We start from the raw sequence: 20,587 nt of genomic DNA on the forward strand, positions 1-20,587 counted from the left end.
CATACACATACATATACATATACATATACATATACATATACATACATATATGTGTATTACCTGTCTTTGTTCTGCAACAGCTAGTCTTTTCTAGTAGCTGCGAACTTAACTCAGTGCTGAGCCCGATTAAATAGAAAGTGGAACAAATTACTGCATTTTTCATCGAAAAAGTATTAACGGTAGTGCAGGGAACTTGAAAAAGAGCTGAGGGTAAGACTGTCTTCTACCGCAGGGACGGAGGTGGCCTGGTGAAGCCTGAGATGGCAGGACAGGCTGTGTCTGTGGGAGACATGGAGGAAAACCAGGGCTTTATTTGCTCCTATCTAGACTTGGTAATTCAGTTTCAAACCCGTCACAGGATCTGACTGACTCTCCTTGTCCTCATGGACGAAAAATGCTGGTACAAGTTTGTTCTTGAAGAACCCTTCGAACTCCATCTGAGAAAATAATTAAGAGAGAGAGCCCATTTGGAGAGGTCTCCGGTCTGTTACATTGATGGCATTGTGGGAAGTAAATGAGGTGGCACTCCATTCAGTAATTGCACCAGCTCTGGACAATGAGTTGGTTTGCAATTGCAACTGCTTCAGTAATGGACATAATAAGCAACAAAACCTCACTGCTAATTGCTGAGGGTAAATCCTCTAAGATACAGGTTAATTCAGCTAGTCATAGAAAACAGCTCGACAAAAATGAACATCTGGCAGCTGTTGTGAAGCTGACCAGAATAACAGATAGACTGCAGCATTTTATTAAGTAGCAGGTAGTCTCTTACTGATTTATTCTCAGCTACAGTTTTCAAACTGACCTTTTACAGGGTTTTCTCTTAGTAATTCTTTTGAACCTAAAAATTAGAATTACGGTCTAACTCTATAAGGTTCTACTCGTAGAGGTAGCCCTTAACACCACTGAAATCAGGGGAAATAATTTCTGAGGCAAGAAGTGGTTATGTGAGATGGGGACTGAACCCATCTGTTCCCAAGGGACTCTGTGATTCTGTAGCCAGGCTGGGGAAGTGGGTGCAGACCCACCATGTTCCGATTTCTGGAATTTCCCATGCTATCCTGAGGAAACCCTGCACATTTTTTTGCGTCTAAAACAAAGATTGCAATACCTGTTAGATTAACGTAAATTTGCCAAGTGCATTAAGATCCTCAAATGAAACGCGACTTGCAATTTAAAGGATCCCACACCAGGCTGTGGTTTTGCCTGCTGCGACTTGCAGACCTGCTGGTGGTTTTATCCAAACACCTCCCTGGTCGGCTTGTTTCCATCTGCACATCCATCTGTGCACACAAAATGGCTTCATGGACGTGCCTGGTTTGCTGGAGGAGAGGCTCATTTTTAAATGCAGCAACCCATTAAATTATAGGTTACAAAAGACTTCACCAGTAAAGGCACCTGCTTATGCCTTTCACCCTATCAAAACTCAGAGATACTTTATGACTTAGAGTGGAATCCCATCATACTAATATTCATGGCCTTTGGAAGTTTTTTTGAAGTTTTTTTTGAAGTTCAAGGTCTTTTTGAAGTCTTCTCAGAACAGTTAAGCAAAGACACACAGAAGATGAATGAATCCCCTCTACGACTAACTAGTCAAATACGCAACAAATGGTAAACGGCAGAGTCACCTTCCAGAAAAGGGAAGCATTCACGACAACGTCGCCCTTTTACCTATGCAGAGCTACAGATGAGCTGTCTGCTGGGATGAACTTTGCCTCCTCATTTCCATCCTCACAGGGACGTCTCAACTTGTAATCATTAATGAATGATCCCTGTAATGGAAGGGTGACTCTGCAGTCCGGATATCACTCAGAACTGCTTTGGGAAAACAGAAGTTACAGAAAATGTCGAACAGGTATCACAAAGCAGCAGCCGACGGCAATTTGGACCTCTTGAAAGAAGCCACTAGGAAAGACCTCAATACTTCAGATGAAGATGGGATGACGCCCACCCTTCTGGCAGCATACCATGGGTATCTAGAAGCTCTGGAAGTCATATGCCGGAGGGGGTGAGTGAATCAACCTCCGTTGCTTAAAGCTTGTACCTTAAAACTATAATTAGTGTGTCATTTTTCTAATGCCCCAATGACCTCAGACCCAGAAGGCTGAAAATCACAGTCATTTCTTTCAGTGCATTGTCAAGAGCTGTTTCTCTTTGTTCGCAATAGTTTAGACCCAGAAACTGCGAGCAGGTCTGTATGTGCGGTCGGTGACGCTGCATCGACATGAGCGGGACCTGCTCGTACCTGGAGCCTGCAGGGAGCAGCGAGAGCAGGGCCCTGGGGCCTCCTCCGGCTGCAGTGGAGGAGAAGCTGGCCGGCAACCTTTGATGAGAACATCTCTTTGAAACTGGCTCTAGAGAAATGCACTGTCTGAAACATTTTTAGCATAAAACCTCTCCCACGTGCTTCCAAAATGCAGTTAGTAGATTCTTGTGAAGGTTTAATGCTTTCCAAAGGCGAGTCACAACCACTAGCTTTGAGACAGTAACATAGAAAACTGATATTTCTCTGCTTTTCATAGTATTAGCAACTATCATCATGCTAAAAATGAGAATACTGTTTCAGAAGCTGGGGTACGAGACTTGCAAACTGGAAAAAAACAGAAGAAAAGTTTTCCACAGGTATATTTTCTAATAGTAATATTTCTGTTTGGTGTCATGGAGATGTACTACATGGCTGAAACGTATTATTGAAATGGTAAGTACCTCCCCACCCTCTGTACTCTCTTGCTTTGAGCCTAACTTCTAAGCTGTGATTCTGTAATAAGATCTAACCATAGAAAGTCTGCTCTTGTGTAGAGATATATTTAATAAAATGTTCTTTCTGGGCTGAGATGAAGATTAGGTTGACCTGTATTTTCAATCGTAATAGATTAAAGAAGGTTGGAGGGGAATGTTGAGTAACTATTTTAATGTATCTGAGTTTTATTTTATTAAAAATAGAATTGAAATATGGACTTAAAATAGGTTTTCCATAGATTCACTTTACTGCTCATTGAGCTCAGGTGTGGCTGTAATAATACAATAAAAAAGACCTTTGGACTGCATGGTTATTGCTGTGTCCTCGGGAGAACCAAAAAGAGATTGACGTTTTTTCAATTCATATAAATAACGCAGCTCCAAGGAAATATCTGGAGTCAATAAACACTTGTGCCTGAACACCTACAAAACAGAATGACTAGCTAAGGAACAAATAACAACATAATTTTTCTCAAAGTTTGAGTGAAAAAGCTGATAGAAGTCACACCGAATGACACAAAGATCAGAAATTCTATGTATTTCTAATTTGTTTTATTGGCAAAGGACAACTTTGGGACAGTATTGCCCTCAAAAATCTTCAAACATATGCATTCACACCCATTTTAATCCAAGATTTCTTGACACAATCAGAAGGCTGGGGCTGTCAGAGATAGGGCTGTAATCTCACTGGTTTTCTTGGGAGAAGCTGCATTTTGGATGACATTCAATCTGTTCTGCAGTCAGTTGATGTTTTCTTGCAAGAAAGTATTATAATTATTTTTAATAAATTCATCCTTTCCTTGAAGAGATTTCCTGAGAAAAGCACTGGTATTCAGGACAGTTTTCTTCAGAGTGGTTGCAGACTTTAGGACTCTGAATCTTGCAACACATTCAGCCCTTGGAAAATGTAGCAATACTAACAATAAAACCCTTTCATCTTGAAATAGTTTATCATCCCGGGCATCAAGAGGTGTTTTCTCTGCTTGCTTTGCAGGTACATGAATAAAGGCAAGACCAAGTAGATCTGCTCTCTTTTGTGCGAGCCTCTTTCTTGGGAAAGCAGGGAAAAGAGGAGTATTAGAACCCAAATTAGATGTCAAACCCTATCCAAAAGTCCCACTGAGCTGGGAACAGATGCTCCAGTTTGTGAATTGTTTGAGGCTCAAAGGCTGGCAGGCTCTGGGCAGAGAAGGGACCACAGACAGCGGCGAAGGGACCCGGGGAGAATGGGTGACCCGGCCCTCCCAGTGCTCAGGATAATGCAGCCCCTCCACTAGTGTGGGAATTACAGTCTGGCGTGTTCAGCCGCAGTCAGGCAGCTCCCACGGGCAGAGCCACGGAAGCAGAAATATGTACACATGGTTTCCATATGTCTAAGAGAAGAAACTTTGATCCTCAGCTGCCGCCTCCTTGTAGAAATGCCTGCGCTCTCACAGCCTGACACCCCCAACCTCTCTTTAGCCTGTGGAATTTCAGGCTGAAGGATTTTTTTCAGATTTGGCCCTCAACAAATATGTTAGTGCTTTGCTTCAGGGATATTCACAGCCAGAGATCAAAGCCTGAAGGAGATTTTGTGATAGGATGTACTATTTCATTCATAGTACAGCTGCTGTGGAACAGATCTCCAAGTCATTGAAATGTTCAAACCCCCAAGAGCAGAAATTCTCCTGGTAAACTTGGCCCCTGGCTCTGAAGTTATTACTCGGGCTACTGTGGCTGCCTTGGTTATTGGTTGCAGACGACTCGAGCTCTGTTCTGAACCATTGCTAATGTTGATCCTCCCAAATATGGAATAAAAGATTCAAGCTGCTTCTTGTCTGCAGGCAGTTCGGTGTGAAGTCAGTGCAAGAGTTAAGAAGAAAGCAGTACTTTTCACTGGCTTTAAATTCAATTGAAAAGATGTGGTATTTTATTTTCAAATCAGCTTCTGCTTTTCAAACCCCATGAGCAAAAGCAGCTTAAGCAGAACAAAGGAGCTGAAGAAAAACAACGGCATCTATCTGAGCTTACTCTAATAGCAGTGGAGATGAATGTGTAATCAGGGCTTTACTTTTAATGATTTACCCACTACCTACCAAAAAGGTTACTTCATGCGTTCATTAAATATACATCACTGTGGCTAGTGGAGAATCCTCCTAACATTGCCCCTACACTTGACATGTAAAAGGGAAGAGTCACCAAAAAAGCCTGTAAAATATTCCACACAAAGTCTATTGAATCCATTTTGCCATTAATTCCAATGAGTGTAAGTTGAAGCCTGAGCCCACTTGGAGCTGTCAGCAGCGGCGCAGCCGGAGCTGCAGCCCTTGCTGGCCAGGAGGCTGCCGGTTCCTGCTCCGTGGCAGGGGCAGGTGGGCCCGGCCATGGCCAAGCCAGCGCTGCCAGCAGCCCTGCCGGCCCCGGGTGGCACGACACAAGCACCCCGGCTCCGCCATGGGGAGCTGCCTATAGAATCATAGAACCACCTTGTTCAGAAGAGACCCTCAGGATCATCGAGCCCAACCATAACCTAACGTAACTCTAGCACTAAACCATGTCCCTAAGAACCGCATCTAAACGCGTTTCAAACATCTCAAGGGACCCAAAATCTTGAACAGCTTCAGAGCCAGGGGCCAAATTTACAAGGAAAATTTCTACTCTTGGAGGTTTGAGCATTTCACTGACTTGGAGATCTGTTCCACAGTCACGCTCAGGCCCAACGAGTTTGCTTAATTCAGACAGGCAGGAATTGGAGCTCATGCCGCACACGCGGCCAAACTCGGTGCTCGTGTAAGCAGGCGCAGTGCTGGTCTAGAGGATGGAGGTAAACTGGCTCATTTTCATTGGGCTGTATTCCCCATAGCAAAGCAGAGCTGAATGTTTAATATCTGTTCAATCCCACTGCAGTGTTATGCTTCGGTACGTCCAACTCACCATACGCTATTTTCCTTCCCAGAGGTGATCCGGACAAATGTGACATCTGGGGGAGCACTCCTCTCCACCATGCTGCTTGCAATGGTCACATCCACTGTGTTTCTTTTTTGATCAACTTCGGAGCCAATATCTTTGCTCTGGACAATGATCTCCGCACTCCCCTGGAGGTGGCAGCCAGCAGAGATCGCAGTGAATGTGTCCAAATCCTGGACAAAGCCGCCAGTGAGCAGAACATCCTGAACCCAAAGCGGGTCTCCAAACTCAAAGCACAGGCCCAGAGGAATGTGGAGAAACAAATCAAGGAATGTGAGAAGCGCCAAGAGAAACATCAGCATGAAATGAATAGGACCTATATGAAAGAAAATGTTGGCACAGTAAATTCTTCCAAGGGGACACACTCCAGAGTAAAGTTGCCTAGTCTCTTTACTTCAAATACAACAAGTCCTTTCTCCAAAAATCTGAAAGATACCTTCAAACTTAGGGCAAAAAAGACAAGTGACAGCACAAGAAGCCAGGAAACACAAAGCAATGGCCAAGAGGAAGGTACGGCTAAGAGAACTGTGATGCATTTGTTTGATGAGAAAGAGGAGGATGAATTACTGAATGACCTCGGAGAGAAAAACTTTTCTGATAATGACAGCCAGCTCTCCATCTTTAAGCGGCCAGGTCTCGGCAATATTGTATTTGGAAGGAATTTGGCTGCAGATGTAAATCCTGAAACAGTGTCTTCTGAGAAAGAAGATATAAGCTTTAAAATGTCCAGCGAGCTCTTTCAGTATGAACATGCTGAAAATGGCAACAAAGATGATGCTGAAAATGGTGCTGATATCCCCTGGCATGAAGAAGTTGTTGTTTGGGATGATGAGGAAGCAGAGAACACACCACTTGAGGTATTTCTGGCATCACAGATGCTGGATGAGTTTCTTCCAGTCTTCATGAGGGAAAAAATTGATTTAGATGCTCTGATGCTATGTTCTGATGAAGATCTACAGAGCATTCAGATGGAGCTTGGGCCAAGAAAGAAAGTCCTGAATGCTGTGAATAAAAGAAAAGAAGCACTCAAGAGTCCCGGAAAGACTGTAGATACTTGCTTATAAATTAACAGACCTGTTGCTGTAAACTGCATGCTGATTCATTATCTTTTCCTCTTTCTAAAGAGCATGCAATTCTTTTCAGACATCTGCCAAAGCAAAAGGTGGAGAGGTTACCAATTGCTGTAGAAAGTACAGCAAGGACAAAAATTTTTCCCTCTGTATGAATGGCTGTGGTGCGCAGGATATTATTAATTCAAGCATATTCTGCCAAAAAGAAAGAATGTGAAGGCAAAACCCCCAAAGCTCTAGATTTAAAGCTTTTTGTTTCTGAACTGTTTATGGGGATTGGATTTCTTCTCATCAGAATAACTTAAAATATTGGTGAAGGCCAGCCACCCTCCTTAATAAAGCCCTTTCCTTCTCCAAAACTAAAATGCAAAGAGCATTTCCAAAGCTTGAGAGCTTCGAGTTTTCTCTGTTCACTTCTGTCAGATTGCTACAAACTACCCTTCCTGGTACTGATGATATGTGATAAGACCTGAATCTTGATTTCAGCTGAGGTCTATTGACTTTAACAGCCTCTGAATGAATGTAAATCACACTAATTTACAGCAAGTTTCATGTTCTTGTCAGTAATGCGTTTTGCTACTGTACTGATACTAATTTAAAAATACATTAAGTACCTCACCAAGAGATGTTCATTGTGAGCTGTATTTGCTTTTCTCTTGTTTCATCAGGCTGGACACAGTTGCCAGCACCCATCATGTCCTAAATGGCATCAAGACTGCAATACTTTTAACTACAAGAAGCTGAGGCTCTGTTTTCAACTTTTTTGATCTGTTTTGGTATATTCTCAACTTGGTTCCTCTACGGTGCATTTCCCATGCAAAGTCCCAGAAAACAGATCTCTTACCACACCACGTTTTCTGTTGGTTGTCATCAGCCTTAGTCTAGAAACTGCATGGAAGTGGGCACACACACTCAGCTAGTGAAAAGAAAATGAAGCTGTGCTGCTGTGGAGGTTCCCTTTCTTTAGAGTCCAGAGGCATTCACAGCTGGGTTCCCCTCATCTCCCTCAGGCCAGTTCCCTTGGGAAACCAGACCTATCTGATGTGAATTAGTCACTCCCGTTGAGCTTTGTGAATCTAATAGGGCTTTGTAACAGTCATGCTCTAGCCAAGATCTCAGATTCTATAGGCACAATTATTAACAGAACTCTCTTATTTATCTATCTTTTATAGCTTTCCATTTGTCACCTATGCTTTTTTCCTTAGGGGTATGCTATATTTGTGGACACGAGCTCTGGTTAATAATCTACTTTTTTCATGCTTCTTTCTTCTTGTTACTTTGATATGTATATTATAATTGACATTTTCTTCTATTAAGCAGTTGCATCAAAGTCTTGTTCTATGCAACCTTAACTGATTGCTGTGCTCAGCACAGTAAGTAAACCAGACAGCATCCTCCCAGACTCTGTGCTGTTAACCTTGCTGGGTTGTTTTCATTTCGGCTAAGAAACTCCCAAATATTTAACACAGCAAGGACATGATGAATCTCGCATATTTGAAGGCATATGATGAATGGGTTTTGAAGGGTCACATCCTGTCCTTCTCAGTCACATAACTGATGTAAAATGCAGGGCACTCTCCATCCTGGAGATGCAGACGCTTCTTGCTCCCCCAGCAGCTGCAGAAGCAACAAGCTGAGCCACATTGCTCTCCACATCCTCCCCTTCATGCAGCAGCAAAACTCCATCCCCAGCATAAAGGGGTGAGACAAGGTCTGTGCTACCCTGATGACTTCTCTCTGGAGCAAAGTGGTGAGCATGATACACCTTTTCTGGTCAGATTTTAATTAACTGGGTTAGATCCATGTATCCAAGGAAACGCTTTCAAAAATTCTGCTAAGAATTTCACTGCTGGGAGCCAGGTAGGAGAGAAGGCACCTGGAACTCAGGGGGAATCAGGCTCCAACTATCTCTAAATTGCATGGAAAAAAATCTGCCTCTTTGCACATCGGTCTGTAAATTTGCCCAGCTGCTGCCGCCTCTGACAGCCAGAGATAATGGCAGAGACTCTCTGCACATAAATTGATTGACTCAGTTGTCACAAGCACCCAGTACTCACAGTAACTCTATGGAACCAGCAGATAGAGCACAAGATCTATAGGAGTCCCTTGTTCTGGAGCTGCATCCAGAGACAGAATAAGCAGCCCCAGAGCACCCCACACAACACATTTTTAGGCAACTGAATCAACCCAGTATACATACCCTTTCAAAAGAAGTTTTAAAAAAGTGCAATACTGCCAGCCTTTTTCCAGCAGAGTCACCCTGGAAATCGGTCTCTGGTACAAAGTGGCCAAGTGGAACAACCAGGGAAAAAAAAATAAAAAGGCATGCTCACATTTCAGGTTTTCTCCCCACTCATGTGCTTTGCTACTTTCCAATGTTTTTTTCCACCACCCCCTGCTTCTTTTATAATCTGTAAGTGTTTAAATCAGTGAATCCCAGATCTGACTCCCCAGTAACATTTGTGCAGCGCAGTTCAGTTGAAGAGACTTCACGTTTCACATGTGCAATCTTACAGCCCAATCCAAACCCAAATCATAAACCCACGGGATCTCACACGATCACAGCCCTGCCAAGTACAAGATTCTCCTTCCTTAAGGATTTAATACTCTGCATGGGACAGACAGAGGAGGGAATGTGGAGCATTGGACAGTGACTGCAAAACTCAGTATCACAGTGGAGCAGAGCAGTCTCATCTTTTTTTCCCTCTTTGCATTCAGTGATCACATTTACTGAGAGTATAGTCACTGCAACAATTTGAATACTTTCTTCCTCATCTTCAAAAAACAAACATACACCAAAATAAAAGTAACAGACAACAAAATTACAGTAAAAGAAAAACAGCAATATCTATTTATTTCCAACATAACACAAGTTACACGATTTCTTGTGGCTCTGATTTGCAAGAGAAGGAAACATGAAAATTAAGGCTATTATTTCCCCTAAAAAAGAAATCTAAAGACAGCATCCAAGCAACTCCCATTGTAATTGAATCGAATTCTCTTCATGAATTCAGAGGTTCAAGGCTGAAGCCAGACTCCCACAACCTCCTATTGCCAATGAAAGCAGAGAACACTGTGGGTTTTCAGAACCAGGTTTTTGGACTGGTTCCATCTACTTTTAATGTGCATGGTTTGTAGAAGAGTACATGTGAAAAAAACCCTGTATTTGTCTTCTTCTGAAATACTATGTCTCACTTCAAGTTAGAAACCTTGTTTTACACAGGCACAGAATTAAGGTAATATTGTCATAAATATTATAGTAAGTTCAAGTTTCCACACAGTTCTTGAATTCCGGAACATCAATGGCTGTCCTGTTTGTCACAGGCTAGTGGAGCTCTCTATTGCTGAAGTAACAGGCCAAGTCAACATATATATTTCCAAATACTTCAGAAATTACATACAAGAAAAAAAGTGTAAAAGTGGAAGGGTAATTTTCCCAGAATTAAAAAAATGCAAAAACTAATAGATGAATTTCTGTTGTTGTTTCTGCCCATATAAACAAACTCACTGGAGTCAGATTTCTACCTACACAAACACATCCTTTGGCCCTATTCACTTACTGGTCTCGTACCCCTCCATGCTAAAACTCTGCAGATTACAAACTCTGCCACTTACTACTTTTTCCCAACTAGTTCACACCAAGCTTCTAATTCAGAGCATTCCTTACATCACATCTGTGCTGTACTCATTCACTTCTTCTATACTTACTTTATGCACCATCAAGGGCTTTCATGCTATCTGCTTCTAAAGCTCCTTCCTGCTGCTCCCCTGTATTCTATTGGCATCATCACAAAATGGCCATGCCATCTAATCCTTCCACAGAAGGAAGAAACACCTAATAGCCTGCATGAAATAATATGTAAGTAGAAATAAAATTTCACAAGGCACAAGTCGAGCCTGAACAGGAATTTGTTTCCAGGACAACCATGGCTGGTTTTCATTAGATGTTCAATCTTTCATAAGGCAGTTGCATAACAGCACAAAACTAGAACTCTTCCTTATGCAGAACATCACAGGATTCTTCTGCCAAGTAAGCATCATGGAAATTCCTGCCCCAGCAAACACTCACTGGGATAAAAGAACAATAACGAAGCGATGCATGGTACAGCCAAGCTGAAAACATTTGCCTGTATACTTGAGGTTTATTCTACTGAAATCAGTTTGAATGGGTCCAACTTTCAAGAAGCCTAGAAGAAGAACTTACAAACACCACAGATTAATAACAAAATCTCCCCATACAATATAGACAAATCTAAACAAGTTTTAGTGCTCACATTTGTGGGGACTCTTTACAATACAAAAATGGAAATATCCCAAGCAGGAATGTACTAAGGGAGGTACTGAGTACAGTTTCCTCCCAGTTAAGATGTATATAATATTAGTTCTGATTTTTTGCACTCTAAGCCTTCCTGAGCCAGGTCTTCTACAAAAAGAGACAAAAATCTAACTGTATGGAGACATCATTATTTATATAAACTCCCACCCAGGAATGTGCTCTTAAAGGAAGGGGGGCAGGGAAGGGGGATTGTGGGGGGCGAAAGTGCAGATGGTGGCCTCCAGATCCCAGTCTGATTGGAAGGGAATAGATGTCCAGGAGTCAGGGGTGGGCTGTGTTCCCAGGAGACTGAAGACTTCGCTCCTGTCAGAGCAGCACTGAAACCCACAGTCGCGTTTAAAGTATTGTCACGGGTAAGTATGATGCCAGAGTCCATTATCCAAACTGATGTATTTTACATCAGTATGAATTACCTCTCTAAAGAACACAAAATCTACCCACAGACTTCTGCTACATAGATAGAGAGGAAGACATTGATTCAAAAATTATAAAAAAAATAGGTTAAAATACCCTTGCTACTATCACTGCAATCATCTAATACTTGCTGTTACATGAAATACCTTTATTAGTAATATCGCAGATATCTAATACTTGCCATTAGAAAACAGTAACAATTAATCTATTGCTGAAATTTTACTTTTCATTCTTGACTGCTCTAGAAGGGCCACATCCAGATGGGATTGGTGCCACGTTAACAAAAGATCCAAAGAAACTAAGTGCAAACAATTTTCTTGGCCTTGGTGGCATTGTAGACTTCTCTCTTTAGTTACCAGCTGACCACGAGTCATAAACAAATTTTGCTGCTACTGTATCTTCAACCGCCATCCCTGAAAAAGAATTGAAGTCACCTTCAAAGAGTTCATCATCTGTACAAAATCATTTAGCTTCAGAAGGGAATAGAAGGACTCAGGAAATTATTTAACTAGACAGGAACGGGAATCAGTCCCCATCCCAAACACCTACAGTGTTACATTCAAAGTTTATAGCCATCATATAACTGTTAGCTGTGCTATATGAAGTTAATGTAATAGTGTGAATCTAATTTTCAGTGTTCACATCACAATGTGGCCCTTTCAGACCTCTTTCCCCCAGACATCAACTCCAGCCCTGCAGTACACTGCCCCACTGTCTGTAGGTCAGACAGGCTCCAGGGGCAGGACAGCAGGACATTTGGGTTAGAGCAGTATTAATAGACACTGCAGTCATGTGTTGAACGATTGTGAAATGGAAAATGTAATTCTTCCTATTGTTGGTTTGCTTTCCTATCACTTCTCATTACATCAGTCCTACTACATAAATAAAAAGGGAAGTAAGGGAAAATGCAAATCACAGTCTAGTTTCTTCTAGACAGGGCATTGCCACAGCAGCTTTGAAGATGATCAGCAGCTTTCCCACGCATGGGGGACATAATAAATAACAAGGCATTGTTTTCTGCAAGACTTGTACACAGGAGGGGTTCTTCTTACCCAGCGATTTAAACACTGTTGTTTTCTCAGGCAGGGCTGGTTTCGTACCCTTCACTACCTCTCCCAGCTCAGCAAAAATCTCTGCCTGTAAAACAAATACATATTTATACAAAAACCCACAATATCCATACATGAGTTAAGAGAAACTTTTTTTCCTGAGTGACTTCAAAAGAAAGAACTCCTCCAGTTCTGCAGTCCCAGAACTGATTCCTTTCTATGTTGAAGCAGATCAGTATTCAGAGAAACAATACAGAAAACAGACAGAAATCACAGAGGAATGGTTTTCAGACTTTCCTCAGTCGGTAACAGTGGACAGCTTGTTACTTACCCAACAAAACAGTGGGTTCCACACACCTGACTGTATCTGGACCTCTTATGTTAAACCTCAATAAGGGAAACTGTATTTGTTCTGCACAAATATTAAGAGAAAAAAAACACCCAAACCACAGCAGAATCCATTAAACCTAAAAGACTCCTTGCAATCAGATTTCTGTAGATCACTGACTGCTTAGCTTCTGTCACCCATTCTCTAGAGGTCTGACATGTGTCAATCACACTGAAATGTTATGGGAATAAAGTTACAGGTTTTAACAAATAGATTTGAAAAATATTTAACATAAGTAACAAACAGTGCAGCAAACGTAGGTCCTTCAAAACCAATACTTTGCTATTGCACACAAAGGCCAGTGTTGAGAACATGCTACTCGTTGATACAGACATCACATGGTTTTGGCATAAATATTTAGAAGCCTCAATGTGCAACCAGTTTGTCTTTCAGCCTGCTAATTTGCAGAAAGTATTAACAACTACATCTGATGCTCTAAAAAGTTTCAGTGCAGCACATCATCAGTATCAACTCATTTCAAACACAAGCCAATTGCCATAAAAACAAAGTCCATAATTTAAGAAAGTCTTACTCCTGATAATATAACATCTCCCGATTCTGTAAGAGCAGCCTCTCTGGAATCCACAAACAGAACGGAATTCTTCATCAGTTCATCGTCCAGTTCTCTCCAGTCTGGTCTGCTTGCTCCAACAGCTAAGACAACAAAACTGATCAACTTGGGAGGAATAATTAAAACAAATTCAAACCACATTCTCTCCAAAAGACATGTGTGAAGTGATAATGGACATTATTGTGGAAATGTAAGATACCGACAATCTGAAATACAAACCATCTGATGTTAGCACTGGAGACATGTTGATCAATACAACAAAAAAAAAAAAAGCCCAACCCAAAACCAGGATGTGTCTAAGCAACTGGGAACAAACCTCAGCCCGGCCTCAGCTGTAATGCTGACACATATATGATCTGCTTCTATAAGGCAGTAACCCCCTGAACTTCCACTGAAGTCCTTCAAGGATGATATTAGGTCCAACCCTCCACATTACAGCACATTAAAACATACAGCATCCTTGACCTCTAGCCAGGCAGACACTGCTGCCAATGAGTCTCGTGTTCCCCATAAGCACAGTCAGAACTGGCACCGATTGGCCTTTGCATTTCAACCTGCTGAAGCATTAAACTGCAGCTCTTCATGAAGCAGAAGTTAGTCTTTGCTGGCACCATTTCCACCTCTTTGGTCCACCAGTCAAACTGCTCCTTCCAAATAATACTGACAGAGAAGGGAGGTAGCTCTTCTTAGCCCTTCATCATCTCATACCAATAGGAGAAATGTAAAGATTTGTGTAACTGTATCTAGACACAAACCAAACAAATCTTTGCTAGGAGCCTTGAAAATGACATCAATAAATAAGTGACATAATTACTCTGTTCTGCTTATAGAAGGCAATATTAGAATAAACTTTGATCATTTGGTGATGCAACTCAGGGAAGGTCAGACTTCAAGCCTTCTGCAGACAAACATTAACCTCTTTCTGCAATTGCCAAATTAACAGGGTTTTGTTGCTTTTAATCTTTTAAACAGAGTTTACTAACACCTAATACAGATCCTCTAAAACATTCAAGATTAGATTTGTCAGAAGAATATCCTTGTCAGCAGACTCTGGGTAGCTGAGGCATAAGAAAATCATCTCCTTTTGTCCATTACCTCTTGTACCCTTGTCTCTCATCCAGATCATTACCAAATGCCCTGAATTTTGTAGTCCTTTCATTTGATCCAGACTGTGTTTGCTATGTGTCTATAGAGAAAAGACTGCAAGACTATTTCAATTATCCTGAACAAATAAGAACCAAAGTACTGTGCAGCAAAAACTTTCACATGCAGAGAGTTCCATGTTACTAATTAGGATTTTTAAACCTATAGCCTTCTATTATTTCCTTGAAACTTTAAAAGCAGTACAAATTGAGCAGGCTGTGGAATTTCACTTATCAGGAGAAACTGAAAACAAATCAAGGAGCTTAAATTTTAAAATATAACAAGACCATTATCAACTTGCAATGGGCTAAAGCCGTTATGCTGTAGTCAAATGTTTTTTAAAAGTGTCTAACTGTATACAGAATAATAAATTGCATGTTGCTTGAATGCCTCTTCAAACAGCATGAACGCCTCAATGGAGAGAAAAAAAGAGGCAAAGGAAGGAGAGGGTTTTTTGTGTATGTGTTGCCTCAGCGACTGTAGATCTTAATTGATTTTGTTGTACTTCTGGCTTCCGTGCCATAACACAGACAACAACATTAAATGACAAAGGACTAAACTGAGTTTGAAAAATCGGTAGGATGCTGCTGGAATGTGGGACCTTTCTTTAAATTGTTCCCTTTGACAAGTTGCTTTTGTCTTGTTACCATGCCATTGGGAAAGTGCACTAGGTCATCTGAACCAGACCGACAATTAATGAAATAAACAAATGTGGGTATGCCCAGAGACTCCAAACAATAGTGTGGCAACATCATTACAAGGCAGGCAAAAAAAAGTGCCCCAAATCTCACCATAATTAGAGGTCAACTTGTGAAGTTCTTAACTCAGTTATTGCATCTTTCTAACTCAAAAAAAGATCAGCTCAAAAAGGACCAAACAGAGGAGCTTACAAAAATAGGGAAGAAAAACCCACAAACATGATAACTACCAGGGAAACAGCAGGATGAGCAGTAATCACTTGTTTGTATTTTTTTTATGGGTTATTTAATTGGAAAGCAATGTGAGCATCAAGTGACAACATGGTAGCAAAGATGATCGACCACTAGGGAAAAAGTGCATCCCAGGCCCCTGCAAACACCCAGTCCTGGAATGTGCAGGAGTTCTGGCTCTAGACAAGCGGGAAGATGGGGCTGTGAAAAGTGGTCCTCACTAAAGGGGAGAAGTCAAAATGGAAAGATCATTCATTCTGAGAAGCATGGAGTATTGCTCTTCAACAGTTGATGCTAAACAATACAACAATAGATTATTTAAACAACGAGAACAGAGCATACCATTAATGTGGGCACCTGGTTTTACCCAGTCTCCCAATAAAATCGGTGTTGTTGCCATAGTGACTGTTATAATGACATCAGCCCCACTAACTGCCTCCTGCGCAGAAGAGCAGACCCGCACCGGACCATTGACTGAACTGGCAAACTTCAGCGCTTTCTCTTTGGTGCGATTCCATATCCTGACCTTCCAGGAAAGAAAAAAACTGATTAGCTTGGAGAATTTCCTCCTTGCTGAAATAGAAGAGTGTTTCAGTTTTCAGTAGATAATTACACATATCTTACACATGGGAGTTTTTCCCCTTTATGTTCTTGTCATACAAGTGACTACATTTCACATGTATGCAGCTACATTTGAATGACTGTTTTGTGATGCCAGAATAAAATCTCCTTGTGAGGTATATTTATAAAATACAGATATTTCCAATAAATATGTTTAAGGGAAAGTCAGAGAAAGCTCATCCAAGTATGGCACACATAGGATTTTCTCACACAGAGAGAAAAAGATTTCTGACTTTGCTTCTTTTTTTTTTTAAAGACCAACATTTGAGCAAAAAATTCTACAGCTGTTCAGAGTATTCTTGGATTCTGTAAAAAAAGAATCAAAATATGAGTAATCCCTTAACTTAATACAAATAAACCATACTACAACAAATGAAGGTATCCTGAAACATAATATAGAAAAATAGATGTATCCTGTTAAGATGGGTCCATTACCTCTTTAAAAGAGAACAGCTCCGTGAAGATATCATAGTGGCTATATGCTTGAACACCAGCTCCCAAAATGCACAGCACTTCTGCAAAAGCTGGCATTAATAACTAAACAGTATCAAATAGAAAAGAAAAAGGACCAATATATTAACAGATCTGACAAATATATATAAAAATACCATAAAATAAAGCCAGACTAAGGATACTTTCAAAGAAAATCATAATGTTTTAAATGCAAAAGCTAGTATTGATTCACATTAATATGAAACAATAGCCAATTACCACTATACATGTATTTTTTAAAAAACGCAAAAACTAGTGTCAATAGCACCAAAGCACACCTTGGCTTGAATCCTGTTTTGAATCATCTGACTCTTGATATTTAGACTTAACACGCAAGAGCATGAGCCAATCCTGGGACCTCAGCACACTCTGATATTAGCATCATGTATTACACCTCAGTGACTAATTAAGTGTAAAACCATAGTGTTGATTTTCTGCACTGGCTGAAAACAGGGCTCAATCCCGAAAGCTATCAGTTCTGAAAGCAGTAGCTGTGAGGGTAAACTGGTCCTGGTAGACCCATACTAAACTTCTTTTTCAATTCAGCCATAAGTCATACCACAAGCATATCCTGCCATTAAAAGAGCCATGATATATATGCATCAGACATTGTAAAAATAGGGTTGGTTCTGAAGAACCAAGATTAAAATTCAGTTCTATGGTTGCTTTTGGTTTTCTGGTTTAGTTCTTGCCTGTGATTCACCAGTACTTGGCAAAGGGGAAGAGAGGGCTGCTGGAGTCTAGCCCTAAGCTGTCCTGTGTCTTGTTTACACATTTGCTGTGGCCACTTGCTTCTGTATAAAAAGCTTTAGAATTGTCTAGCCTCTCAACACTTATTCTGCTGCAAATAAATTGAAAAAAATCTCATTGATCCAATTTTTCAGTAACAGGAACTCTTTTTCATGCTCCTTTCAAAGACTCTGAAGTACTGTTCAAAAGTCCCTTATATAAAAGCACGGGTCTTTGAAAAACAAATGCCACAAAGAGGACAAGATGACAACTATGACCTAAACTCAAATACTCCTGAAAGTTGCCCAAAACTGCAGACAACAATGAAAGATCTGATCTTGCAGTCCCTTCAGCAGCCAAGCTCCTTTGAGGCCAGCAGAGCCCTGACTGTGTAAAAACTGTCAGAACTGCCCAAGTACAGAATGACTGAGATGAATGAGGCCCTATAACCTCATGTCCGAGGAATCCATTGTAAAGCGTTCTGTCCCTTGGACCAGGGAAAGCTCTGGGGACAGGTTCTTCATTCCAATTTGATGTCAGTTTAGCTCTGTTGCAATGGATAGAGTCACACTGGCGTGAAGACTGCCACTAACGAAGCGGTGAGATCAGCCTTCACTCTGCTGCAAAGCCAATGGGTGAAAAACAGAAGTATTATTCAGCTCTGGCCCTCTTCTTATGGCTTCGTTCTCTGAGGTGAAGACTATAACTCTGCTGTGCAATGGACAGTGACTTGCTCTCTTCCCACTATTAGCAACCCAGCCAAATATAGTTTAAAAAAAAGTAATTTAAAAACCAACAATTCCCAACTGAAATTGAAATGATGTAAAGCAACATATAGCAACATACACCTCACCTGTCTTCAGACACTGAAGATCATGGCTGTGCTCAGGGACAGTCACCTGGACATTGTCCAATGACAACAGAGAAACTGACAGACACTTCTGGACAAGCCATCCATCTGTCCTGAGCACCATCTACCTTAAGAGGACCCACATTACCTCCAGAAATGTGCCTTCTTCCTCTTTCTCCAGGTCCAGGACAACCCATGTGTCCTGGTCCAATAGCAGAAAACTTACATCTAAACAAAACTGAATTTATCACCACAGCTGCATCACTCAAAGCCATAAAGGAGCACATTAAGATAATCACAAAATAAAGAAAATGACAGAGGAAGCCACCTCAGTAAATTCCAAGAAAGGCGTGCAGAAGAAGCCACAAAAATCTAGCTCAGATTCCTTCCCAATCACGTGCAAAGTGTTAAAGTCAGGCATGACTCACTCAAAACAGAAAAATGCACTTCTAAATTTTGCCTGAAGATACATATGTTATCATAAACCCAACCTAAAGCTCTATTTGATGAAAATGTACATGCACTGAAAGCAGTTTACATCATTCCCTCTAATTATTTTATATATAACACCACAAACTGACTCTGTTTGGATACCTTGGTAGCGATTGCAGAAACTGCAGCAGTTCGTTTTGCTGTAATGACACTGCCATCTAGGACCTTAAAGAAAAAAAACTTCAAACAGACTGAAATTAACACTGAAAATGTGAGTAAATACCAAACATTTCATCCAATATGTGAATTATGTGATATTACAAGTCACAGATAATAATCTAAAAATTGGCAATTACTGTTACAGCAACCACAAAACATATAAAATCACATGTTTAAACTGGATAGGTTCTCTGTCCCAGTTCTTCCATGTCATTCCACCATGAAAATGGTCAATATTCTCAAACTCAAATTTTTTAAATAAACAAATCAGACTCTGAATACCACTCCCTGTTATAACAGTTGCAAATGTCTAGATTTAAGATGGTCCAAGGTCAACTATTTCTTCAGGGAAGTATTGGGGGTTTTTTTCCCTTTCAAATGCAAGATAAACTTTTCCTGATTATCTCTCTTTCAGTCACCCTGTGAGCCAACAGATCCCTTCACAAGTAGCAGTAAAGAGCAGACAGAGCACAGTTTAACACATACGAAAGATATATTGCTTTAGGCCAAATCCTCATTTGGCACAAACACATTTTCATTGACGATGTAGGTAAATTCAGACCAATTTACACCAGCTCCAGCTTGTAAGGATCAGAAGGGAGACCTGACAGAATGTGAACACAGGCGAATGCAGAAGCAGATGAGAAACTCACAGCTCTTAAGGAACCATTTCTGGGGTCAAATAAGAGGATAGTCGCTTGGTGGGAAGGGACAGAGGAATCCTTCATGTGTTCGTAAAAAGTCACCAGCTTGGTTGTCAGCGCATCATCCACAGCACTGTAGGCGGGCATGACCCCCAGGTACCTTGGCAGAGAACGACTTGTGTTACTAATGCTCCCCCCATGGGAGCCTACAGCCACCGGAGCAGTCACCGCCCAACGGCTACTGGGCAGATAATCAGTACCTCGGTGCCAATGACCTTTCCTGACGCTGTAATTCCTCCCATCCCTTCCTTTCCCCACCGCAGGTCCGCTCCCCGTTGCCGCTACCCCGTTCCTCGCTCCCCAGGGGCCGCGCCTCCTCCCGCCGGGACCATCCGCCCCCCGTCCCACCGCGGGGCTCCGCCAGGCCACCTCCGCAGCCCCGCTCCCGCCTCACCCGCCGTGCGGCTGCACCGGCACCACGGCGCGCACGGGCTGCACGACGCCTCCCGCCGCGCCGGCCGAGAAGTTGGCCAGGGCGGCCTCCAGCGCCGGGAGCAGCAGGCTGGCCCGGTGCAGGTGCTTCTCCACCTCCTCGGCGCCGATGAAGACGGGTGGAGTCGAGCCCATGGCGAGCACCAGACGAATGAGACAGAGCAGCGGCACCGCGTACCGGCCCGCGCCGCCGCTAAGTACCCGGCGGGGCACCCCCGCCCCCCGTGCCGGCCCCGCTCCCGCCCGCCCCGCGGCGGCACCGCCCCGCGGACCACCCCGCACTCGCGTTGCGAGCGGCCGGGGTCCCCGCTCCCCTCACGGGCATGGCGAACACCAGCCCCCGACCGCTGAGCGCCCTGTGGCGGCTTCAGGTGAGCTCCGGCGCCCCGGGAACAGCCGCGGCCCCTCAGGCTCCGCCGGTCGCCGCAGCCGCCCTTCCTCAGGCACCGCGGGACGGGAAGGTGGCTGCGAACGCCACGAAGTGGGTCTGCCGGGACACATTTGCGGTTCAGCACAGCCCGGA

General features: G+C 42.3%; 2 protein-coding genes across 2 annotated transcripts; one reads left to right on the top strand and one right to left on the bottom strand.

The window, feature by feature from the left end:
• Positions 1-1,692: 1,692 nt before the first annotated feature.
• On the top strand, positions 1,693-7,379 carry ANKS4B (ankyrin repeat and sterile alpha motif domain containing 4B). The gene is made up of 2 exons (XM_065850950.2): positions 1,693-2,008; positions 5,675-7,379. The coding sequence occupies exons 1-2, from the start codon at positions 1,845-1,847 to the stop codon at positions 6,747-6,749; spliced, it is 1,239 nt and encodes a 412-aa protein (XP_065707022.2). The 5' UTR covers positions 1,693-1,844; the 3' UTR covers positions 6,750-7,379.
• Positions 7,380-9,577: 2,198 nt separating this feature from the next.
• On the bottom strand, positions 9,578-20,271 carry CRYM (crystallin mu). The gene is made up of 8 exons (XM_065850955.2): positions 20,027-20,271; positions 19,582-19,732; positions 18,872-18,934; positions 16,642-16,743; positions 15,928-16,111; positions 13,475-13,596; positions 12,558-12,642; positions 9,578-11,918 (listed from the first exon to the last, which is right to left on the bottom strand). Exons 1-8 carry the CDS (start codon positions 20,197-20,199, stop codon positions 11,854-11,856), a joined length of 945 nt encoding a protein of 314 aa, XP_065707027.2. The 5' UTR covers positions 20,200-20,271; the 3' UTR covers positions 9,578-11,853.
• Positions 20,272-20,587: the final 316 nt, after the last annotated feature.

This window comes from Patagioenas fasciata, chromosome 15, assembly GCF_037038585.1.
Source record: "Patagioenas fasciata isolate bPatFas1 chromosome 15, bPatFas1.hap1, whole genome shotgun sequence".
Classification (NCBI taxonomy): Eukaryota; Metazoa; Chordata; class Aves; order Columbiformes; family Columbidae; genus Patagioenas; species Patagioenas fasciata.